The sequence below is a fragment of the Nothobranchius furzeri genome, chromosome 8 (genome assembly GCF_043380555.1).
Source record: "Nothobranchius furzeri strain GRZ-AD chromosome 8, NfurGRZ-RIMD1, whole genome shotgun sequence".
NCBI classification, from domain to species: domain Eukaryota; kingdom Metazoa; phylum Chordata; class Actinopteri; order Cyprinodontiformes; family Nothobranchiidae; genus Nothobranchius; species Nothobranchius furzeri.
In genome coordinates this window covers 61554843-61579207 of record NC_091748.1, presented here as the reverse complement: position 1 = coordinate 61579207, position 24365 = coordinate 61554843, and the positions used below count along the sequence as shown (strand labels likewise).

The window sequence follows — 24365 nt, the reverse complement described above, 5'->3', positions numbered from 1 at the left end:
GGTTCCGTATTTTGTGTTGAATATCTTTTTCAAAAGAGCAAAAATGGCCCCAAAATCAGATTGATAATAAAAATAGACTATGTTCAGCTTCAATTCAGTTTATTTAAATTCAGTTTATGTAGTGCCAAATAAATGAGTCCAAATCACACATAATCACTTTACAATGAGAGGAGGCCTGACTGAGAGGAATCAGGAATATCTTTACTAGCTCAGCTGATTTAAATGAGCCCTCTTTTAGAGCTTCACATTTGCTTAGTGCTGTCAGCACTTTTGAAAGAAAGCAGCTAACAGCTGCAGCTGTGCTCACAGGAGACATTTAAAAGCAATTTTAGCTTTATTTTCTTAGAATATTTTTTGCTGTAATTTTGCATAATTCCATCGTCCGTAACATGCAAGTCAGTAGAAGGAAAGATAAAAACTCCAGACTTGCATTAACAATGGAGGTACGCTCTTTTACGATTTTAATTCATGTAAAACTGCAAAAACATGATGCCTCAAAAATTCAAGAGTTGTTTTTTTTCCAAGACCTTTCGGGTTTATAGAAAATCAATCAGTAAATCAGTAAAACCTGATTTAAAACCCTTTCCCCTTCCATCCTAAGAGAATGGATTTATCACAACTAAACATCTAATTACTGGCTAATTGACTGCAACCTTGGCCTGTGGCTGCTGTCCTGACCCTGTATTGCACCCATCTGTCTAAACGTCCATTGTTTGGTGGTGCAGCTCCGGTCACGGCTCCTGAAAGTGATCAAAAGATCTAAGAGGCGTGTGAAAGTTGGGATGCATCAGCTACTGTGGCTTTGAGATATAAAAAACTGAGCTCCCTCTGAGTCCAGATTGCTTTTGGATGCGTGGTCAGTACAACTCGAAGCTATGAAATTACAGCCGCCCACATAAAGGGATTCAGACTTTTGTTCTCTGACACACCGAATTAGGGCGACGCTGCTTTGGTGACCACAAACATTTCCTGAACCGTTCAGAGATTCCCTTAATTTTTATAGCATCACAACACCTACTGGTGCCTCTCTGTTAAAACGCGAGAATCAACATCTTTGTTCAACATCCTGCTTAACTCATCCCTCCTCTTCAAGAACAACCTTGAATGGTCTCCCCCTTGGGCCTGATGAGCAGCACAATCTGCTTCACACACACAAATAAGATAAAACATGAAAAGGGCTTTATATTCTGAAGCTTCCTGCTCCCTCTGGTGGTTGAAAGATGAAGCGCTACCAGGAAAAGATTGGAGTGATAAAAAAATCACTTTTACATGTTTTATTGTAAAGTTTATTTTAGTCCTGGAACTTTTCTGTCATCTTTCTAAATGCAAATTTCTCCTTGAGGTCTCTTTGCATTTGTAAGTTTTTTTCCTGTTGTATTTTTTTTTTTTTTTGCAATTATCCCCATTGCTTACAGTTTATGTGTCATTTACAGATAAATGTTCTACAGTCCAAGAAAAGGTCTGAAATCTTGAAATCAGTAAGTCTAGTTCCTGATGGCTTTGAAACAAGTCAAGTTAAACATGTGTGGGTCTGTTTAGAATAACCACTGTCCTCTCTGTAGATGCTGTCCTTCATGTATGCCCATCTGACCTTCTTCCACCAAGGTTATGACCTCTTTAGTGAACTGCAACCGTTGATGAAACAGCTGGGCGGACAGGTACGAGCCACTTCCTTTATTGATCAGTTGAGTTTGGAGCTGTGTGTGTACTCTGGGAAAAGTGCCTCCCCTCTGAGCCAGAATGTGGCCCAAATGTGACTTTTAAGATGATTATCACACCAGAGCTGCTGGAAAGAGGAAACTAAAACAGTCGGAAGGCTTGAACAGGGTTTTCCCACAGGCAGACTCACAGGCATGTCAGTCAGCTGAGTGAAAACGGCAAGAAAACTCTGACTGATGCTTTAGCTTGTGTCAAATCTGAGGCTTAAATGGGCGGAGTAGCTCTCGATGGCGTACGAGGAAGACAGGCAAGTTAGTCCCAGAGTGGGGATAGTTTAGAGCAGCTAGTAAACATTTTTATGATGTTTGAACCAGATAACATACGAGTAATGAGGTTTTATTTAGGGGGGAGAAAATTTGTTTTTGGCAAAGTTGAAGAAGTGAATTCTCTAAATTGTACTGGAGAGAAGAGGATTGTATTTTTACCCTCAGCCTTCATAGCTGGACACATCTGATGGTGATACCTAGACGCTGACAGATAAAGAGAGAAGAAAGGAGGGAAGACGGGAGCAGCTTTGAAAGACAGATTGTTTTAGGGGACGAGTGGCAGATCGTGATCATTTCCAAGACTAAAAAATGGGACGGAACTCAGCGGCGAAGGCACGGACTCTAAGCCCCAGACTCCGCTTCTCAAAGAACTGATGGCAAAGAAGCTTGGGTTTGTTGGAGAATTGCAAGAGAGAATTAAAGAAGACTATTTCAGAAACTAAACGTCAAAGAGGGAGGGGAAAGAAGATGGAGAGCTGGTTTCAAACTGACTACGAATTGCTGTGGATTACAAGCATGTCACGCTGAGTTTGGAAGAAAGCAAGAGGAGAGGAAGATCAGAGACGGAGCTGTGGGAAGCAGCAACAAGAGGATTGTGTGTTTTTTTTATCTGTTCTCCATCATGAAGTTAAAGAAGGTGGAGAGGCTGTGCAGGGAAGTGTGGAGGAGCTGTCAACAGGTCTGGTAATACAACACAATACCTGTGCCCAATTAAAATGATAATCAAGAGTGGGAATGTTTGCTGATGTCAAAACTAATACTCTGAGCTTTGGGGGTTTGAGTCCAAGTTAAATTTTTCATTTTGAATTGATTACATGATAGACAAGAAAAATAATGATTGACTGATTTACAGTGATTAATGTCTAAGGTGCTTTTTTCTGACACGAGTGGAACTGGTTCAGCTACATCTAAATATAGGATCTCATTCTGGTTGTATATTCTGACACTGAACCTTGTGACTGAACACATGACTCTGGAGAACGTCTTTCGTCTTCTGCGTGAATCATGAACCTCATCATTGTAGTTGAAGGATGTGAGCAGTGTGTCGTTGAGTACATCATGAGGAGGGTTTCTGCTGAAACTATGAAAGAAAGTTTGACAGATGTTTAGGAAGAGGGAAAAGAAAACACACACCTGCCTTTTCATAGTAATGGGACTGATGGCATGGTCCAGACTGGATGAGCAGTCACCGGACCACAGGGAAAAACATTTCCCATCTGATGTTATCAGCTGCTGTTTGCTCACCCACCCATTTCCGTTCTTAAAAAAAAAACAACTCAAATTCAGTTTTCTCTAAAACGGTCAGATCACATTTGTGAAGGTTTAGTCATGTTTATACGTTGTGTTGCCTGTATGGCTACATCTAGAATGTATTTGTCTTCTAAAGCAAACAGATTTAACCTATGGAGGTGCTTTCAGGTCTTTGTACAGGTTTAAAAAACAAAAAATTGATTAAATATTAAACTACACTCTGTTTTTTCTTTTGTTAATTTTGAGACCTGTTTCCATTGTCCGGACTTCAGGGTCATTTTACTGGAACTTGCCCCCCCCCCACCTCACCGGGTGGGGGGGCAAGTTTACCGAGCCGGCCGAACAAGCCGTTTACCGAGCCATTTTCAGGAATCAATGGAGTACTTTAACAGGGGTAGACACTCGGAATACCCCCACAGAGTGACTGAGCAGAACGTTTGGTTAACTCACGCTGATTGGTTGTAACTCAGTAAGAAATGACATCAACAGACATTGTTCAGACATGTTTCAGGCAGTTGGAACAACAGCAGCAGTTGTTGTCTGCAGGTTTCTGATGAACCCTTCTCATCTCTCACTCACATGGACCCTGCACCCCTGCCAAACACTGACCTCTGATCAGATACAGACTCTTGTGTGTGAGGCTGCAGACATGCTGATTTAGGTCATGCTGCAGCATCAAGAGACCTAGTTAAGAATTTCACTGCTGTAAGGCAAACTGGCACTTTTTCAGCGACACCCTTTGAACCCAAGGTCCTTTAAAAAATTTGTTTCCTTCTTCTCTGCTCAAAAGGGCCTTTGTGTTCTTCCTTACATGCATGTAAGGAAGACAGGAATCATTCATCTCTCCACAGCTTCACACGTGGAAAAAATAAATCCATTTATAAAGAGGAGATGGTTTGTTTTTTTATTTGACAAAGACAAACTTTTCATCTTCCAGTCTCAACTGACCCGTCACACCTCTTGTTTCTCAGCTCAGTTTTCATCACTGAATTTAGATCATTTTGGCTGAAAGAAGCTTTGCATGAGCAGTCAGTTTGGTGAGCCTGACTAATTTGTTGTTCCGTCTCTTGCAGTTGGACCAGCTGGTGGTCGATGCTGCCAAAGAGAAAAGGGACATGGAGCAGAAGCACTCCACCATCCAACAAAAGGTGCACACACACACACACACACACACACACACACACACACACACACACACACACACACACACACACACACACATACACACACACACACAATTTCCTTGTCATCCTTTTGTTTTAGGCAAAAATGTTCCAGTTGCATCCAAACCAAAAAATAAATAAAAATCCATCACATAAATAGCATTTGGTACACAATCTGAGACATAATTAGCATAAAATAACAACTTTTCTCTAAGCTGAAAACACATTTCCATATAAAATGTGTTCATTATAAAGAGCTTCATCATCCATAGATTTATTTAATGTCTGTTAAGTTCTCTTGCTTTCGTCTTGAGTGTGTGTGTGTGTGTGTGTGTGTGTGTGTGTGTGTGTGTGTGTGTGTGTGTGTTATGTGAGTGAATGGAGGTAGTACTCCAGCATCAGGTGTAAGATGAACCTGCAGGAGGTTCTCAGCTATGTGCACATGCATTATTGACAGCTGACAAACTAGGTTCAGTTTCAGCGCGCTAACTCTTCCCACACATCCCTCCTAGCTTCGACAAGTTATATTTAAACATTTTCATCATGGATTTAGACTCATTTATGCACATTTCACCAGAGTGTTTTTATTCTGACCTCTAAACTCTTTGCGAGCTCAATGAGTGATGATTAACTTTATTTGTAAGTCACACGTCAGCATTAACAGCTGTAGTCTCAGCGTCTCTCTGCCTGTCACTGGCATTGGTTTTATGATGCCCTTTATGTTTTCTGTTCTGTTTTTTTCCCTCCGTCTTCTACATCTGTGTTTTCCTCTCATCCTCTGCTCTCCCTTCTCTCTAGTTTAGTCAGATGGTATGTGCTCCAGCTTCCAACTTTCCTACTCTCTGCCTCCACTCCCTCATTTTAGCTAGATGCTATTTTTACATTCTCTCAGTGCTGTCCATCTGTCTGCATCCACACAGACACGTCTAACCAACTGTCTCCTCTTTTCCTTTTCTTTTGTTCTTTCATCTTTTCTTCTGCTAACCCTAGGCCGCCCTGCAGGTAAGCTGTGCTGCTTTTCCTGGTTTTAACTCTCTCTCCCTCTTTGTCACTTCTCTGTAGTATCTGCATTAGTGTGTTGGACACTCGGCTGTCCAAGGTCAGACTCATTTCTGCTGCTCACATCATCTCTGGTGAGGCACCAGGGAGCTGGATGATCACAAGAGATGATATGATGCCATGATTTCATGGGCATGCTTGCTCTTGTGTATGTTGTTGTTGTTGTTGTTGAGCTTATTCATTTTATTGATGAACCAACTCTTAGCATATTGCCCTAATGCACATTACCTAACATAATTGGCTCATACTCTGGCGGGTTCAGTTACCCACAGATAGTAATCAGCCTTTTTAATTGTGGCTTCTAATAGAGGTCGACCGATTTTGGTTTTTCTATTGCTGATACCGATGCCAATATGTAGGGGACACGGTCAGCCGATATCCAGACGTTTTCCACCTTATTTTCATGCTGAAATGTCATCAATAACATTGGTTGATGCACACAATTGCCAGTACTTAATTTTTGAAATGTGGAGGTGTCACAAGTTTGGTTTTGCTTCTTCAGTTTTCTCTTTCTTTGGCTTTTTATTCATTTATTTATTTATTTTTTATTCAGTGGGTCCATGATGGGTTTTTGAAGTCTTAATTTAACTAACTGTTAATTCTTAACTTTGTGCACTGCTCAGTGTTAGAGTCAGACACCTAATTATTACGTAGATGTTATTAGTGAACATAAACATACATTTGAGTAAATTCTGCAACAGAATCGGGCTGCCAAGGATGTGCCTGATTTTAAATCAGCTTTACTAAGGACACATATCGGTCCCATATATCTGTCTACCCCTAGTTTCTAGTTGAAAAATGATGGAATATTTAGTGCCCCTGGCAAGATCAAGACGCTTCTTCATAGCTAACAATTGTCTCAAATATTTTCTGTTTTAGGTTCATCATTAAATTACTTGACCACATTTTTTGAGGAAGCATTTTTCCCAAAGATCTAATTATTCCCAGTAGTTCAGCTTACAGAAATCACACGTGGAGCAGGACAAAATCTTTAATATCAGGTATATGGGAAAAGATTTGGGGCTGCACAGTGGCGCAGTGGTTAGAGCTGTTGCCTTGCAGCAAGAAGGTCCTGGGTTCGCTTCCCGGCCTGGGATCTTTCTGCATGGAGTTTGCATGTTCTCCCTGTGCATGTGTGGGTTCTCTCCGGGTACTCCGGCTTCCTCCCACAGTCCAAAAAACATGACTGTTAGGTTAACTGGTCTGTCTAAATTGTCCTTAGGTGTGTGTGTGCGTGATTGTTTGTCCTGTGTGTCTCTGTGTTGCCCTGAGATGGACTGGCTCTCTGTCCAGGGTGTACCCCGCCTGATTGCCCATTGACCGCTGGAGATAGGCACCAGACCCCCCCCCGCGCGCGCGACCCTACCTGGACAAAGCGGGTTCAGACGATGGCTGGAAGGAAGGAAGGGAGGAAGGGAAGGAAGGAAGGAAGGGAAGGAAGGGAAGGAAAGAAGGAAAGAAAAGATTTGTGTCCAAAGGATCAACCAAAATAATACAGATTTGTTCAAAATATACCTCCAAGCAACCAAAGAGCTGCTTCACACTCGGCTGCGAACCGCTCCAGCAAAAGCTGAAGATCACGTTCTGATGAAGCCAACAGGACCACATCATCTGCAAAAAGCAGAGACCTGATCCTCAGGCTACCAAAACCACACCTTGGCTGCACCTAGAAATCCTGTCCATAAAGGTTATGAACAGAATCTGTGACAAAGGGCAGCCTTGGCGGAGTCCACCTGTCACTGGGAACGAGCCTGACTTACTGCCGGTGTCGGTACAGGATCTGCTCAGGTGCAGGATCGGCTCGGGGTCCTTCGACTGCTGATGACGTCAAAGTAGTTGGTTGACTGAACAAGAAGCTTATGGAAGTATGATTTTGATTGGTCAGAACAAATTTGCGGTCATAGTCTTAGCGGTTGTAGTCCAAAAATCAACACTTTTTGGAGAAAATGTTTGAATTTCTAAAGGAAATGTCAAATATAAGCAAATGATAAACGGTGACCCTCAAAAGCTCTTGATGTTGATGAAATGGGGCAAAATAAAATATAAGAACTTTATTGAAAGACACCAAGCAATATTTTGAGTCAAAGAATGCATTTAGATAACAACTAAGGAAATATACAGACGAACTCCACATTAATACAAACAGATGTGGTTTCACATATAAGAACTGTTCTATTTTTTTGTCAGTCCAATGTTGGTTTTATGCAGTTTCACATTCTTTACAAAACAAAGATAATCGTCTTCGTCTTCGTCTTCCTCTGCTTATCCGGGTCCGGGTCGCGGGGGCAGCATACCAATTAGGGAGCTCCAGGCCGTCCTCTCCCCGGCCTTGTCCACCAGCTCCTCCGGCAGGACCCCAAGGCGTTCCCGGACCAGATTGGAGATGTAACCTCTCCAACGTGTCCTGGGTCGACCTGGGGGCCTTCTGCCGGCAGGACATGCCCGAAACACCTCCCCAAAGATAATATGGTGCTTTATTAACAAATTACAATGATAAAGAAAACATTTATGTGTTAACAAACAAGAATTTATTAACAAAACTGCTGATGTCTTTCCAAAACGTATGTGTGAAAGCCGAGTAGATTTGCAGTAATGTGACGTCATCGGCAGTCGAAGGACCCCGAGCCGATCCTGCACCCGAGCAGATCCTGTACTGACACCGGCAATGCGGACCAAGCTCTGACACCGGTCATACAGGGATCTAACCGCCCATATCAGAGGGCCTGGTACCCCCCTTAAATAAGAGAATCACCAACCCGGTCTCCCAGTCCAATTGGACTGCCCCTGATGTCCAAGCGATATTGCAGAGCCGCGTCAGCCAACACAGCCCTACAACATCCAGAGCCTTAAGGAACTCCAGCCAGATCTCATCCACCCCTGGAGCCTTGCCACAGAGGAGCTTTTTAATCCACCTCAGTGACCTCAACACCAGAGATTTGAGAGCCCAACTCAAAAGTTTTATTCAGGTATATTTTTAATGACACTTAATTTTTAGGTTGATCCCTTTGGCACAAATGTTGTCCTATACAGACATCAGTGTAAAAAATCCAATCTTGACCAGATCTTTGACTTTACGCTTATCAGATACATTTTTACAATTGAATTGTTTATGTTCCTAAAAGTCCGAGAGCTCGTTTTAGTTTGAAATTGTATTTTACAAGTGTCTCTGTCAGTTCTGTCCATTTATAGTTGTGTTCTCTTTAAAGTACTCCTTGTCTTCATTTTGCTGATGAAACGTTTCTTCCCTATGTGAGTTAAAGGGTCCTGAGGGTGTGTTTAGTATGCTGCCTCTCTGCCTGTGTGCATTATTCAGCAGAAACACTGAGACAAGAGATCATGACCGAGTCACATTGGCTTTAGGAAACCTGCTGACTCGAGCATTTGTTAGATTTGTAAGGAAGAAATTCCTTTTTGAAACAACTACCAATTTCTTTTTAACTAAGTTTAAGTTCTAGTTTTCTCACATAAAAGCTCAGGTTCCTCACATTTTCATCACGCTCAGTTGAGTTAAAGGAAAAGCTGAAGTAGTTCATAAATATTTTATGATCGAACTCCTCCTCATTGTCCATCAAATTATTCTCACCCAGCATCCAAACCAGCATCACGCACGCACGCACGCACACACACACACACACACACACACACACACACACACACACACACACACAGGTGACTAGCTTAGAGCATGAGTCCGCTGGAGGAGGCGCAGTAGCTGAGGCTGTGATGGAAAGAGTGACTGTGTGGTGAAGGTTTGTGGAAGGGACGGGCCACGCTGCTCCGAGCGACTTCGGCCACCGAGATGCTGCACAGCAAAGCTTTTAGACTCTGATTGTTTATCCAGAGAGCTGACCCACACATTCGAGTTAGCTCACAAGCAACAGTTGTGACAAATGAAGATTTTCAGCCGTTTCCACTATGTTTGGTATCTGGTGAGTGCATCTAAAACAAACTCCCTGTTGGTTTTTAGCGTCAGTGCATGAGCAGTTGTCACATGTTTGGTTTTGCTTCTTTTGCTTTCTCTTTCTTTGGCTTTTTATTCTTTTGTATTTTTTTAATGGGTCCATGATGGAGTTTTCAGTGTTGGCATCAGGAAATTCTCTTTTCCTGTTCTTTACGTGGTTCTCTTGATGTGTGTGTGTGTGTGTGACGTTTTAGGAGGTGACAGAGGTTGACTTGTTACCAGACTGCCGCAGCTTTTGTGCCTGGAGGTCGACCTCCGTACGTAGTCGATGCATTGATTCCCACCTGATTTGTGTGTTGTAACTCCACTCTCCTTGTTCTTTTGTCTTGTCTTTGGCTCATGATGAGAGACTGCATTGCAGTGTGTAGATATTTGCACCTTTGTTACCTCTTAAACACATGCATCAGTGTTGATGTCTTGGTATTGCTGCATGTCTTTAGTGTCTGTAACGGGAAAGTTTGACTTGCTGGTTTGGTGCCTGATTGGTGCGTTGTTGTGATGTTGCTGCTCATCATCAGCCCGTGAATCTTTCCATCTCCTTTTGTGTCATAAGTGATTCAGGAGCTATGAGCAGCGTTAAAGTTTGACCTTGTTTCCAGGCTCTTGTTTCAGGTCAAAATATTTACAAAATGTGACATGTTTACAAAAGCTTCATAATTAAAAGGATTTAGATTGCTTTTGGTCGTTTGTAGTGTATTTGTAGGCGTTATAGACCATATATAACTTACAATTGGCAAGTTTCATTTTATATTGTGTTGTCTTTAAAAGGGATTTCTAAATGTTTGAGCTGCTGCATTTAGAAATCTAAAACAAACAAGTGCCTTTGTTTCAGTTTTGCAGTGAAAAAAGAGCAAAACTTGTTCTGCTTCCATTTGTATTTCAGTACAGACATGAACACAAACTTTGAGAAGTGACAATCAAGGTTCAAGGTGCTTTATTTGATCAAAAACAGGATCAGGACACAAAGAGGACTATGCAGAGATAAATCGGAAGAGATAGATAGTTATGGTTAATTCCAATAAGTCTGATGTGATATAATATTAATGTGAAATGGAGGCTGAGGTGAAGCTTCAGCATCAATAACGATGAAGCAAAATGTAAATTAAGCCTTGGGATTCAGAATCAGTGTAGGCATGCATTTAATGCTAAACAGAACAGGTCACTCATGTCAGGCGTGTTGGATGCATAAAATAGGTTATTTAATATGGCTGACATGAGTGACTTGTTCTGTTATTTTAAATAACAAAAATGTATAAGCACCCTGTGTTGATCCTTCTTCTAGTTTCCGATCCTAGGAATGTGTTTATCTGAAATCTTTGTGTTTAGCATTTAGCTTTCCAGGAAGTAAACAGGAAGTAGGGGTCATTGTGACCTCACTGAATCGCTGAGGTCGTTTCCAGCTGACAAATGGAATGAGATATTTTACTCACTCAAGTCTGTTTGATGCTTTCAGTAAAAGTCAAAGCTCACATACGCAAGCTATGCTATTATCATGAATCTTCTTAAAATTAAACTAAATATTTTGTTGTTGCATTTTAATTCAGAGCAAACTCACGACAAATGCTGCTTTGACTTAATTTTACGAGTACTTTGGCATGAGTAGGAATACCTCGTAGATGTTTCTGGAAAGATAGGACGATGCCTCTGATCGTCACGGTAACAGATCTCTCTACATTAGGCTGTAATTACTTGAGGAGACGCTGACGCTGAGTGTAAACTGACTCCCAGAAGGACACACACTGTTGCAGATCACTGTGCATCATGTCGCTTGAAGGTGAAGGAGTGTGTGTGAAGGTTTGTGGGAAGGAGCGTGCATGCGTGCGCCCAAATGGACCGACCCATGAAGTCACATGAGGTTGAATTACAGCGGAGCTGCTGACTCACCGAGGAAGAGGATGTGTGATAACTCTTTAGTAAACCTTCTGTTGTGTAAAAATTTATTATAACACCATGTTTATTAAAAATTCATTGGCTGAATTTAGGAAATCCTTCTAGGACTCATATGTTGTTATTTTCTTCAATATCAATCTTCAAAAAATTAAAATAGTCAGCACTTGTTACTGAATCTGTTTCTAGTGTTTAGTTCAGAAGCGAGTAAACTAAACCATTTATATTAATTAGTGCAATACAAACGACACCTGTAGTGGACTATAAAGGTGTAAATATACACTTTTGGCTATGTTTGAGGGACATAGTTGTTACATGATCATTATTTAAAATAATGCAATTTATTATACTGGTTTGATGTTTTTATCTATTCTCCTTTTCTCTCTCTGTTTTGGTATCAGGATTTTTCAACTGATGACACCAAGCTGGAATACAATGTGGACGCTGACAATGGCATCGCCATGGAGGGTTATTTGTTTAAGAGGGCCAGTAATGCCTTCAAGACATGGAACAGGTGTTGCCTTTATACCTTATGATTACTTTGAAAGTCAGCTTACAGTAGTTGCTTATTGCTTAGGTGGCTTTAAGTGTGTTCTTTACTGTGCTTTGTTTAAATTGTGACTTTTTGATTTGGAGATTTGGAGATTGGTGCAGTTGGTTCCACGCTGCATCAAAACTTTGTCAAAAACAGTTGTTTTTAGTGTCTAAACCGGACTAGTTTCTCCAATAAACATGTGATCTCCTTTCAGACGTTGGTTCTCCATCCAGAACAATCAGCTAGTATACCAGAAGAAATTTAAGGTATGTCAAGCGACTATCCACACCGACCACACAGAAAAATGCTTCTGCTTGAGGTCCATCACAAATATGCCTTTAAGTATTTTTAGCATATTGCAGTAGTTTTACTTTAAGGTGGTTTTTATTGTGCGGCATGTGAGGATATGTTTGTTTTAGGGTATAATGAATGTATTTTACTAGGAAAGTTGTCACATTTGTTGCTCAGACAAACTCGTTTGTGCCGTTTATGCATCAGGTTTTTGTCTTAAATGCCCTGAAGCTCTGGGCAGTGCTATATTTCGAAATCATTTGGTCAAAAACATCATGTGAGTTGGTTTGACACTGTCTGCAACATTCTGGAGGAAAGAAAATAAACTACTTGAATTATTTAAACCATTTTTATGTTCAGAGAAGTGAAACAACTGTCTCTTTTATACTGAATGGCTTTTATTTGTGGGTGTGCTTGTTCTATCCAGGATTTAGTTAAAATTATGGATTTACTTTTAAAGACCAAGTTCACTGGGACAGAATTTATTTTTATTAATTCTTTCTTTTAACTTATTTTTTTAAATACAATCGCGCTGAGTTTAACATGAAGGCTAAATGTGAAAATGGTCTGCTTCCCCTACTTCCTGCATTAGTTTCCAGTAGAAAGGAGACAGGGAATCGCTCGGATTAGAAAAGCAGGTGATAATTTCAAGTTAACATTCATGGACTTACCCATCTTGGGTGATGGAGAAGGATTTTCTTGATTTAGCATCCAGGAGAGAGCAAAGCACGTCTTGTCTAGCAGAAGCTAACCGTTAGCATTAACAACTCCACCACGCAGATATTTCATCTGAATATCAGGAAATAAGTAGGGATGGGTACCTTTGACATTTGAATCGATCCGGTACTAATTACCGGTACCTACGAATCGATACCGGTACTTAACGGTACCAATTTTCGATACTTTTGAGTGTTTATTATTTGAATTCTCTTTTATAATTAAATATATATTTTTCTCAATATATAACAATATTTGATAAATATCACGATAAATAACATATAACTGTTTGTATTTTAACATTGCCCTTGTAGTTTTATAAGCTGATAATTAAACTGAAGCAAAGATCTTTACTGTGAACTAAATTTACTGTGTCTTCATTCCTTTTGCCGTCTTTTTTCATTTGATTTTTCCTACTGGGAAGTTAGAATTTCCGAGGAGAAAGCGAACGCACCATTAGCTGATAACAATGGTAGCAATGGAAGCTAACATATCAAGCTAACGATATCTTAAACAGTTTATTTAGCTGCTGGAGCAGATTAAAACGATGATGCCTCACACTTAGATCGTCACTGGTTTCGTCTTCACCCGTCACATTTAGTAAAGTGAAGCCAAACTTTAGAGCGCGTTCATGTTTTTCTAGTCGGAAATTCGGAGTTCCGAGGAGAAAGCGAACGCACCATTAGCGAAACGGAAGCTAATATATCAAGCTAATTATATTTACCTACCGGAGCAGATTAAGATGAGGATGTCTCACTTAGATAGTTGTCGCTGGTTTCATCATCCAGTTACCCATCACATTTAGTGAAGTGGACCCAAGCTTTAGCCTGCGTTCTCTCTACCATGCTGCTCTGTTTACACCTGGTTCACAGCAAGCGACGACAAAACGCTCCTGCGCATGCGCAGCTGTCTTGGCAAGTTCTCGTTAGGATGGACGGGTACCGAAACGAGGCACCGTTTGAAATGACGTGAATCGGTGCTCGGTTGGTACTATGGAATTCGGTCGGTACCTTAAAAAGTACCAAATTCGGTACCCATCCCTAGAAATAAGACTCCAAATCCTGCCGTCGTCTGCTCACCACTGATGTGACTCACTTCTAGTTCCTGAAACAGGAGTGCCAGAGCTGTGTTCCCCACACAGATCGACTCACAAGGCGATCATTTATACTAGAGACCACTGCAAATGTGTTGAAAAAACAAAACAAGCAAACTTGATCTTTAATATTTTTCATGTCTGGATAATTCTAATATCTGGAAAATCACCTGTTGTTTTGTTGTAAATTTTAACACTTAAATACTAAAATATTGAACTGATTTTTTATTACAAGAGGAACAAAGACTATGATTATTTGAACTTTCACATAAAAAACTGTTTTCAATTTGAACATGTAATAAATACTTATGTGTAACTAAAGACCTGTGTTGTCCCCTCAGGACAACCCGACAGTCGTGGTAGAAGACCTGAGACTATGTACAGTCAAACACTGTGAGGACATCGAGAGACGCTTCTGTTTTGAAGTGGTTTCACCCACAAAGTAAGTTTGAGCCACTTAAATGTCTCACAGTCTAATAAACTCTAGAAAGCAAAGTGGACGCACGCACACACATCTTAGCTGACAGCTGCCGTGTAACCTTCATGACCTCCCTGAAGGAGCTGCATGATGCAGGCAGACTCGGAGAAGCTGCGCCAGGCTTGGATAAAAGCCGTCCAGAACAGCATTGCCACTGCCTTTCGCGACAAGGGAGACAATGGAGAGGTAGAATCCAAAGCTGCTCACATCCGAGTCGATGAATCTTTTATAAGATGAAGAGTTTAACTTTCAAATGTTGTTCCCTCACATCAGAAGCTGGACAGAAAGTCGTCCACGTCAACGGGGAGCCTGGACTCTGGAGGAGAGCCAAAGGAGAGGTCCCTGAAAGGGGAGAGCGCCCTGCAGAAAGTCCTGACCATCCCCGGTAACGCCTGCTGCTGTGACTGCGGCCAGCCGGATCCCCGCTGGGCGAGCATCAATCTGGGCATCACCCTCTGTATACAATGCTCTGGCATCCACAGGTGCAGCAACAAGCTAATCCAGATCCTAAACTCATATTAAAGTCATAAACTGTGTGAACACAAAATATTTAGGAGCAGTGTGGTTCATGTGGAGTTCAGGATACCTCTGTGAAACAGCTTTTGTTAGTTTTGGAGAGTCTTTTTCATCACAGTGGGGGTGTTAAAGGCCTCCATTAAGTGTTGGTCTCTGGGGGGTTACGAAATGAAAACTCATCGCTATGTAAACTCCCATCTGTGTGGAGATGCTGGGACATTCCTGATTACTTTTCAGGGTAAAGTTAATTAAAGTTTAATCCAGTTAAAAGTAACCGGGTCACTTCCCACGCTCTCCATACAAGGTCATTATCAACTGACTGGGCTTGTAGCTCGAGTCTATGAATCAGTGGAGATTCAGACAAGACATTTGGCTTTAGGAAGTTTAAAAAATGTAATGTTTTAAAAAAAATTAAAAGTTACAAAGTTATTTGTTGGAAAACATCAGGCATAAAATATCAAAGTTTCTGTCCTTTCACCAAATACTCAGATAATATTTACCATGAGAATACAGCTCAGATATGTGCACATAAATAAAATATGTCTTTAACCTAATGAAAAAGAAAGTAACGAGATTTGTTGTCATTGTGCTTCTATGCTCATTTTTGTGTCTACAGGAGTCTGGGAGTTCATTTCTCTAAAGTTCGATCTTTGACTCTTGACACGTGGGAGCCAGAACTCCTCAAGGTACCTTGTTTTATTTGTTTATAACCCTTAAAACAATTTTATTAATATAGATCTTCTCTTCAGAGTCTTCATGAGATGTTTTCTGTTCAGTTATCAGTTTTCAAACTAAGCATTGACGGGTCTTGTTTCTATTTGGCAAATTTTGCAGTTGATGTGTGAACTGGGAAACAAAGTGATCAACCAGATTTATGAGGCTCGACGAGAAGAGCTGGGAGCCCGCAAACCACAGCCAGGAGACCCCCGGTATGCAACGTTTGGGAGCTTGATCTGACGTTCCTGCTGAAATACAAATGTGTTTGTCGCTGTGCAGCTGATGAACCATAGATGAAACTCTGATTCTGTCTCTGGTTTCCTGACAGACACGAGGTGGAGGCCTACATCAAAGCCAAATATGTGGATCGACGTTTTGTCCGCCGGCCCTCGGATGAGGAGCTTCGTAACAAAGTGGTTTCTCTGAGCAAACAGGAGAAGAGGCTGAGCAGCGGATCTGAGCATCTGCCACCTAAAGCTCCTCCTCCTACACCAAAACTCCACCCTGGTTCTGGTGCATCCGGGCAGCCAGGTCAGTAGATAATAAACATAAATATACACGCCTGCCTACCTGCAGCTCTTAGGAGTGAAAACTCTTAAGAGTCCAACAGAATCCTGAAGTTAGTGTCTGTGTGGGGTAGAGCTGCACAATACATTGCAAATGTATCGTCATCATGATATCAGCATGCACAATACTCTTATCGCTAAGAACAGAAAAAAACAATGAATGGTCAGCTCAGATGTTTGCTACACATAATGCATTTTCTCAATCAAACAGAAGCGTGCGTTTTTAACAAATCAAATAGAGCCCAGAGATTGGAAAGTCCATTCTCAGACCTCCCAGCTCTGGTTCCTCCTCAGAATGCGTGTCGGTGGGATTGAGGAGCTCCTCAAAGTATTCCTTTCACCGCCCAACTATAGCCCCAGTCGACGTCAGCAGCCCCCCATCTCCACTGAAAGTGTGGGCAAGTCGCTGCCTTCCTCTCCTAAGGCACCGGATGGTTTGTCAGAACCTTTTTGAGCCGATCGATGGTCTTTTTCCATGTCCTCACCAAACTCCTCCCATGCCTCAGATTTTGCCTTGGTAACTGCCACTGCTTCCGGAGACCCTCAGGCCAACCATGCCCTAGGCCTCTTTCTTCAACCTGACAGCTCTCCTAATCTCCGATGTCCACCTGTGGGTATAGGGATTGCCACCACTCTGACCTCCAGCTCTTGCTGGGTGGGTTCGCGACCAAGCGTGAAGTGGCTGGGATGAGAATCAGCACCTCGAATTCCGGGTCGGGAGAGAGGTCCTGCCTCACGTGGAGGAGTTAAAATATCTTGGGGTCTTGTTCACAAGGGAGGGAAGAAGGAGATCGACAGGCGGATTGGGGCAGCGTCTGCAGTGATGCGGACATTGAACCGGTCTGTCACGATGAAGGAGGAGCTGAGCCAGAAGGCTCGATTTACTGATCGATCTACGTCCCAACCCTTACCGATGGTCATGAGCTTTGGGTAATGACCAAAAGAACAAGATCGGGGATACAAGTGACCAAAATTAGTTTCCTCTGGAGGGTGGCTGGGCTCCTCTGCATCGAAAGGAACCAGCTGAGGTGGTTCGGGCATCTAGTCAGGATGCTGCCTGGACGCCTTTCTGGGGTGGTGTTTCAAGCATGTCCTGCTGGCAGGAGGCCTCCAGGTTGACGCAGGACATGTTGGAGCTAGTACATCGCCAATCTGGCCCAAGAACGCCTTGGGGTCCTGCTGGAGGAGCTAGTGGAGGTGGCTGGGGACAGTCTAAAATGCCCTACTTGAGATGTGACCCAGACTGGATAAGCAAAGAAAAATGAACTAACAAACAAAAAGAGTCCTTCACTTATTTGGCCAATCAAGTGGGGTCTTATAGGGTAGACGCCCGCCCTTTTTAGCCTGAACTCTTCTATTCAAATAACCCCAACCCGTCAGATTTCAAACCAAGCCAGTTGGCACTGAGCAGCGTACGCCACACACCGCAATGTTCAGTTTCTCATAAACAATGAAGATGGCGCCTGAATGTGGAGTTCGCTGCAGCTCTTTCCTCTCTACAGTTGGCATTTCTGCCTTTTTTCTGATTGGTTATTTTTGACTTGGCTAGTTCCGCTCCTCATGTGCCTCTGCCTGTGAGTAACCAGACTAGTTCTCTGTGTAGACTGAGGATGAGTCCGGCAGACCAGGCTACGCCCTTTTGGCAGACGGCACTTAATATGGATGGCTAGCAAATACCTGAGTTAGCTTAGGGAGAGTCGCAATGACTCAAGGTAAGGCGTATGCAGTGTTTAAAACGGCATGTCTCTTATTTCAAGATATTATGATTACAAGAGAGACAATGTTCAAGAAACACAAATACTTTGCAAGATATGCCGAACACTTGTGGCAACCAAGAGGGGAAACAAATCTCTGATGTCAACTTGAACACAACCATTAAGCTCTACATACAGGGCTCCAGAAAGCTAGCATTAGCAAACCCAAAGTCTCTGACGTTAAGACAAGTAAGAGCATGACAGCCCACCAGATGCCCATCTATCACAGTTTTGCAGGTGGAACTCCTTATGGGAAAGCATCAAAGCGGTACAAGGAAAAAGCGGAGGTACTTTCACATTATTTGGCTAAAGCTATGATGCCAGTGAATACAATGAGCTGAACAGCTGGGTCAGGGTGCACAGCGCAGTTAGTAAGTGTAATGTGGCTACGGGAGTAAACAAATCTGTTTAGCTCTGTAAATGGTCTACAGCGTTGTCCTATTTTCTAATAGCTTGCAAGAGTTAATTTTGTTACTGTAATGATACTAATGATAGAAGATGGAGTGGTGTGTCGAAAGTATTATGCACAGAAACGAAAGAAACACTGCAGATTTGTTAATCACAAATCATATCGTCATTGCAATATTAATCACTGTAATCGTGCATCGCTGGTTTTCCTAATATTGTGCAGTCCTAGTTTGGGGAAGTTTTAACAAAAAAACTTTATTATTTCCCTTTCATGCCTTTAAACGGTCTAAAATGTTCTCCTGAGCTTGTTATTCCTCCTCGCTACCAGATGAGCTGATTATGAACTAGATGTCCAGGAGAGAGAAGGCTGCATGATGACTGATTGGCTTGTTCTCCATCAGCGTACTGAATGTTTGTGACGTCTGAACCCTCCTTTATTTGCTTTTTGTAGTTTTGTCTCTTCCAGCCTCTCTAGTCTAACCATCGTTCCCTTACCCTGCTTTCTTCTCTCTCCTCTTTGTCGTACGTCCTACATCCCTTCTCTGGCTGTTCTGTGCTTCTGGACTAACCCCTGCTTAAACCGTTACCCTCCTCATTTTATTTACACCCTGCACCCTCTAATTTCCAAACTCCCATCATCCCTGGCGCAGCTGCTGCCAGCAGCGCGGAGGCTCGCCGCGACTCTCTCTTCTGTCCTGATGAGCTTGACTCACTCTTCTCCTACTTTGACGCCTCCTACAAGCTGAGGAGCAGTAAGTACTTAAAGCTGAGTGTTGCTTGCTTTCCCTCCCCTCCTTTTCATTCAGATTGACCACTTTAGTGGCGTAACACCCCTTTATTTACCCCTCTGTTTCTGTCTCATCCTGACCTTCTGAAAAGCCGTGTGTCCAGAACGTAACGCGTTTAGTGTTTGCTGACACGGAGGGCGATGTTTCACTCATGGTTTTGGTCCGTGTGTCGTTATTCTTTTGGGTTTTAGGGACCTGGCTCTTAAGGTGATTGAGTCGATCTGTCATCGAGGTCTCGTTTTATGTTTATGGTGGAAGAAAATATTAGGAGTGTCTTCCCTTACTGTTTGATTGGCTCTAAAACCATAAAAATTCTGGGTTTGATGATGTGCCCTTTATCAACAAATCGATCACAAATACATCAAAGGGAAGGCGTTCCTTTTATTTTAACACTCTCGGTCAGTAACAGCTTCAGGTTCTCCCTCATAATGACTCAGACTGTTGGTTTAACAGTGAAAAGTGCAGACAGCGGCATTCAGAACAATGCTGATGGGAGCAGAGAGATGCTCGTCACCACAGCGCCCACTAACAGCCTGGCAGAAGCAGGTCTGTGGTTCTCTTTTTTAACCAAACGCTGTTTGTGTTTAGGAATGATCAAACATTTACTCGTGTGGATGCACTCACATCTGTTTTCCTCTGTTTTAGAAGCTGCCGAGTCTCCGCCCATGCCCGCCCCCCTCCCCCCTCCATCACCCTGCAAAGAGGTGCTTTTCTACGAGCCCAAAGAGTACAGCCCAGGTCTGCAGCTCTACTGGGCATCATGCGCCCGCAGCCTGCCAGACATGGCCGAGGCACTGGCCCACGGAGCCGAGATCAACTGGGTCAGCACGGAGGAGGACAAGAAAACACCTCTCATCATGGCTGTGCACGGGGTTAGTGAGACCACAGGAAATGAGTTTTGGGTGGATGTTATTGATTTGGTCTATTTATTTGGTTCGTTTTAGTCTTCTAAGAGCGCATCAGTAACTCGAGTGTGTTTCATTTGAATCAAGCGGCTCTTCTGACACCCGAAACTGCTGATTTCAGGGCTCTCTGGTCACCTGTGAGTTCCTGCTCCAAAATGCAGCGAACGTGAACCAGCAAGATGCTCAGGGCCGAGGTCCGCTGCACCACGCCACCATGCTGGGGCATACTGGGTTTGTTTACACACACACTCCAACCGCTAACATCCAGGATTACACAAATAATTAGACTCTTATTGCTTTACAGGCAAGTCTGCTTATTCTTGAAAAGGGGAGCAAACCAGAACGCTGCCGACATCGATGAGAAGACGCCCTTGAGCATCGCGGTGGAGGCAGCAAATGCAGACATCGTCACACTGTGAGCTTTGGTTACTGAGATGTTATCTTCAGATACTGATGTTTATTTACTCCTATCTATAATAAAATAAAGTATTTTTTCATATTGAAGCCTTGTAATCAGCCCTTATTTAGAGGTGATAAAATCCTGTTTGTTTATTTTAAAAACAGGCCAGTCTCTGGTCCTTTTCTGCCTGAACCATCTCGCTTCTTCCTTCACTCCTCAGGTTACGATTGGCCAAGATGAACGAGGAGATGCGGGAGGCGGAGGGACCCTACAACCCATCAGGTCATTATAACTCCGACAGCCCTACGGAGATGCAGTACAGGAAGTGCATGCAGGAGTTCATTAGCCTGCAGCTGGAAGAATCCGATTAGATGCTGCAGAGTCTGCCTGAGTTCACTTAGATTACATCAAACAACACATAGAAAGGCAGTTTTTTTCTCTTAATGAGACCTTCTGTTGACTGTATTGACTGACAGTGAAGTCTGCAGGTGTTTCTGCTCAGTCCTGTAAGGCGCTGCGCAGCATTAATGTGGCAGGATAAAAGCCATCCAATCTGATCTACTGTTAGATCTCTTCCTTTAGCACAAAACTGAAAGAGTAACTAGATTTATTTTTCAAGTGTAAAGTTTACAACTGTATGTACTTGTTTCTTTTAGAGGGTTAATTTCTATCAGCTGTCAGGGAATTGTTTTAACACTAATAGTATCTAGACTAAAACCGCTCCCAGTATTCAGACCTGTTTCATCAAAGCTTCTGGCAATAATCAAGACTTCTGAATGACAAGATGCGTGGTGTGTCTATAAATCATTTAGTTTTAGATCGATTGGTTTTTTTAATGCACCAAGGAAAATATGCACATTCCTGATGATGGTTATGCAACAACTTCTTTCTTCTAACTGAACACTTCTCGTTTTCAGTCTTAATTTCCTTCAGGGCTTGTTTACTTGTTTTATTGATCAAACTTCTATTCTGTTTTTACTTGCTTGGTCAGAATATATATTTTAGAGCTGTTTTCTAAAAATAACTATGAGCTGTATTATAGATTTCCTATTGTACCTGCTGTAAATGATGTTTAATATATTTGCTTCTAGTCTGACGGACAGAATGAGCAGACTGGCTTCACAGGGATCGGCAGCGTGAGGGTTTCAGTCTTACCTGAAAGTGTTTACTTGTGTCGGTTTAGTGTGCTCGCTTGTTTGTAATCACATGAAATCCTAAATTGTAAGATGGAAAAACCTGTTGGTGCAATAGTTGTGATCGACTGGAATGTTACTGGATTTCAAATCGTAAGTGCAATAGTGTAGAAACGGTTTTAAGAGTGCTGAGCTTTTTTATCTTCTACTTATGTGAACCATGTGGGAGCTTTACAGAAGAGTGAGTACATTTAGATTTTCAGAGTGAATGTGGAATCATGCTGCTGACTGAAATGTTTTCCAGTTGCGTCTCAAGTTTGAAGCACTTTTATGTCTTAGAAAAGGGACAGCTCCCCCTGCTGGACAACATATATATATATATAGAGAGAGAGATGTCTGCACTTACACGTGCCAACCACTAGAGGGCTCACATCTGATGTTTAGGAATCCTGAGTGGAATAGCCTTCGTGGTCAGGTTTGAAATACTTGGACTAGAATCACAAACGATTGTTCATAATGTTTGTTTTTTGTTTTTATTAACAGCATTAGGGTGTTTGTTTTAAACGTGCAGATCTGTGTTTTTATGTTTAGAGAGTGGAATTGCTCAGCTGTGAATGGCAGGACTGATGAGGGATGTAACGAATGTAAAGGAGAACTAAACTCGTCCATCTTTACTCCTTTTTAAAAATAAAAGTCCAAAATTCCTTAGATAACGTTGTTTCAGTAAAAAAAAAAAGTGCAGCTCTGTGGTTTTCAGCTTGTTTCTGTATCCTGTGACCTGCTTTGATCTTTTGAAATGATTTCAGACCGAGACCCACTAAAGCTGAAACTTATCTCTGGTTTGTTTCCTCGCACTCCTCCCCAAAGTTTGTGCCTTTTTTTCTGTTCTGCTCTTTATTTCTTTGGGGTGTTGAGGCCAACACAACTGTATCTTTGTACATAAACTCCTGCACTTTAAACTCAATACAGTTGTTGATGAAAATCAAACGTCTGAGGGCTCTTCTTCCTGTTTCTGACTGTTCGCTGGCTTTTCTTCCACTTTCACTAGTTTCGTTCTTATTTTTACTACTCTGCATTTTTCTCTCTTATGCTTTGAGCCACTCCGACGCTCTTAACAGGTAACTCTTTTTATTTTTGTTTATTCCTGATAACACTTTCTCTGCATGAGCCTCCCAACTGGGACTCCTGGGGGGTTTAAGCCAGGGATACTCAATTCCAGGCCTGGGGGGGCCGGTATCCAGCATGTTTTAGTGGTTTCTCTGCTCCAACACACGATTAGTTGTTGAATCACCTGTGTAGCAGCTCAACAGGCTCTTGCAGAATTAATTACCTGCTGATTGAAATCAGGTGTGTGGAAACAGGGTTAAAACTAAAACGCGCTGGATGCTGGCCCTCCAGGACCAGGATTGAATACCCCTGGTTTAAGCTAACTCACCGCAGAAGTTTGTCATGTGATGTAAAAAAAGATGCAGTTATTCAGAAGAAGAAGAAATGAGATTATTTGGTGATTTTGGCAGTTGCTCATATGTGTGTTTCTTATTTCCAGGTGATGAAACCTACCAGGACATCTTCCAGGATTTCACCCACATGGCCTCGAACGACCCTGATAAACTCAACCGCTACCAGCAGTATGACGCGCAGAGACCCTGACCAGCGGCGCTCTGGTGAACATCTGGAGCGTCGTCCACCCCTGATGTGACCAAAGCTTCTCCTCATCAAGTCGTCCGAAAGGTTTAGTAGAAAACTAAAAGCACTTGGCCGAAGAGGACGACGCCCGTAGGAACGGTACAGCCGTTGAAAAGGATTCTTGTAAAGTTTTCAATCCTAAATGACAGAATGTAAAACGCTCGTCAGACGTTTCCTGCTTTAAACGTATGAAATGTGTCGGATCTGTAAAGGAAAAGCGCTCGATCAGACTCCTAAAACGACCGTTTCCTCTGTGGGATTTGTTTTAGTTTGTTAGAAAAATGCCCTCTGCAGGCCTGTACATACTTTTACTCTGGAAACAAACCTGTTATGATTCATTTGTAATTTTAGAATTTTTTATGCTTCTTTTTATACGTTTTTCTGAGAAATAATTAATTTTAAATGTTAGCATCAGCAATTTGTGTTGAAAGATTTTGGGATAATTCAGTAAGCTGTGAGTCCATCATTTCTAAATTATATTCAGCTGATTGATCCTGAGGTTGAAGCATCGTCGGTTTGTCACTAACAGCAAAAAGGATGGCATGAGACGGATAGATTATTACATCCTAGAGGGCGGGCGGGCGAGAGAAAGATAGATGGATAGAGAGATAGAGAGATAGATAGATAGATCCATCATTTCCTGTGTAGGAGGGTTTTATTGTAGCAGCAGCCTGATGCTTGTTGCTCTGCTCCTTACTCCAGTTTTACATGAATTCATAAACCATAAAGACACCTTTCCCTGGTAAACTGGATGATTTCAGCAACAGGATGATGTAAACAAACAAACATTAGATGGCCGTGCTGAAAGACCTCAAACATTTACTGAAATGATGATCTGGATGAGCAGCAAGCAAGTTCCTCACATGCAGTCAGCTTCAGTGGTGAAACTTCATCTCTAATAAGAAATATTAACACCTAGATCGGCTCTTGTGCAATAAAATGTGACTTTTCTGTTAAAACTTCATTTTTAGCACAAATTTAAAGACAAGTGGTTCGGCTAACACCATGTGGGATACAATTCTTGTACGTTCTGTACTGATGCTTTCAAACTCTGGATCCGACTGAAGGATGA

General features: G+C 42.2%; 1 protein-coding gene across 5 annotated transcripts in view; it reads left to right on the top strand.

Annotated features, from left to right (window-relative positions):
* acap2b (ArfGAP with coiled-coil, ankyrin repeat and PH domains 2b) overlaps positions 1-23484 on the top strand; it is a 50671-nt gene extending 27187 nt beyond the window's left edge. The window contains exons 7-26 of one of the 5 annotated variants that reach the window (XM_015970684.3): positions 1434-1478; positions 1563-1658; positions 4310-4384; positions 5390-5401; positions 9614-9676; positions 11708-11820; positions 12056-12107; positions 14284-14384; positions 14501-14606; positions 14694-14902; positions 15553-15622; positions 15771-15865; positions 15982-16184; positions 19032-19133; positions 19623-19715; positions 19815-20041; positions 20196-20305; positions 20379-20489; positions 20695-20756; positions 23154-23484. In XM_015970684.3, coding sequence (XP_015826170.3) covers positions 1434-1478; positions 1563-1658; positions 4310-4384; positions 5390-5401; positions 9614-9676; positions 11708-11820; positions 12056-12107; positions 14284-14384; positions 14501-14606; positions 14694-14902; positions 15553-15622; positions 15771-15865; positions 15982-16184; positions 19032-19133; positions 19623-19715; positions 19815-20041; positions 20196-20305; positions 20379-20489; positions 20695-20756; positions 23154-23257 — 2049 coding nt within the window. In that variant the 3' untranslated portion in view covers positions 23258-23484. The remainder of the gene's footprint in view (positions 1-1433; positions 1479-1562; positions 1659-4309; positions 4385-5389; positions 5402-9613; positions 9677-11707; positions 11821-12055; positions 12108-14283; positions 14385-14500; positions 14607-14693; positions 14903-15552; positions 15623-15770; positions 15866-15981; positions 16185-19031; positions 19134-19622; positions 19716-19814; positions 20042-20195; positions 20306-20378; positions 20490-20694; positions 20757-23153) is intronic. The other 4 variants (XM_015970685.3, XM_015970687.3, XM_015970686.3 and 1 more) reach the window with 4 other exon arrangements.
* Positions 23485-24365: the final 881 nt, after the last annotated feature.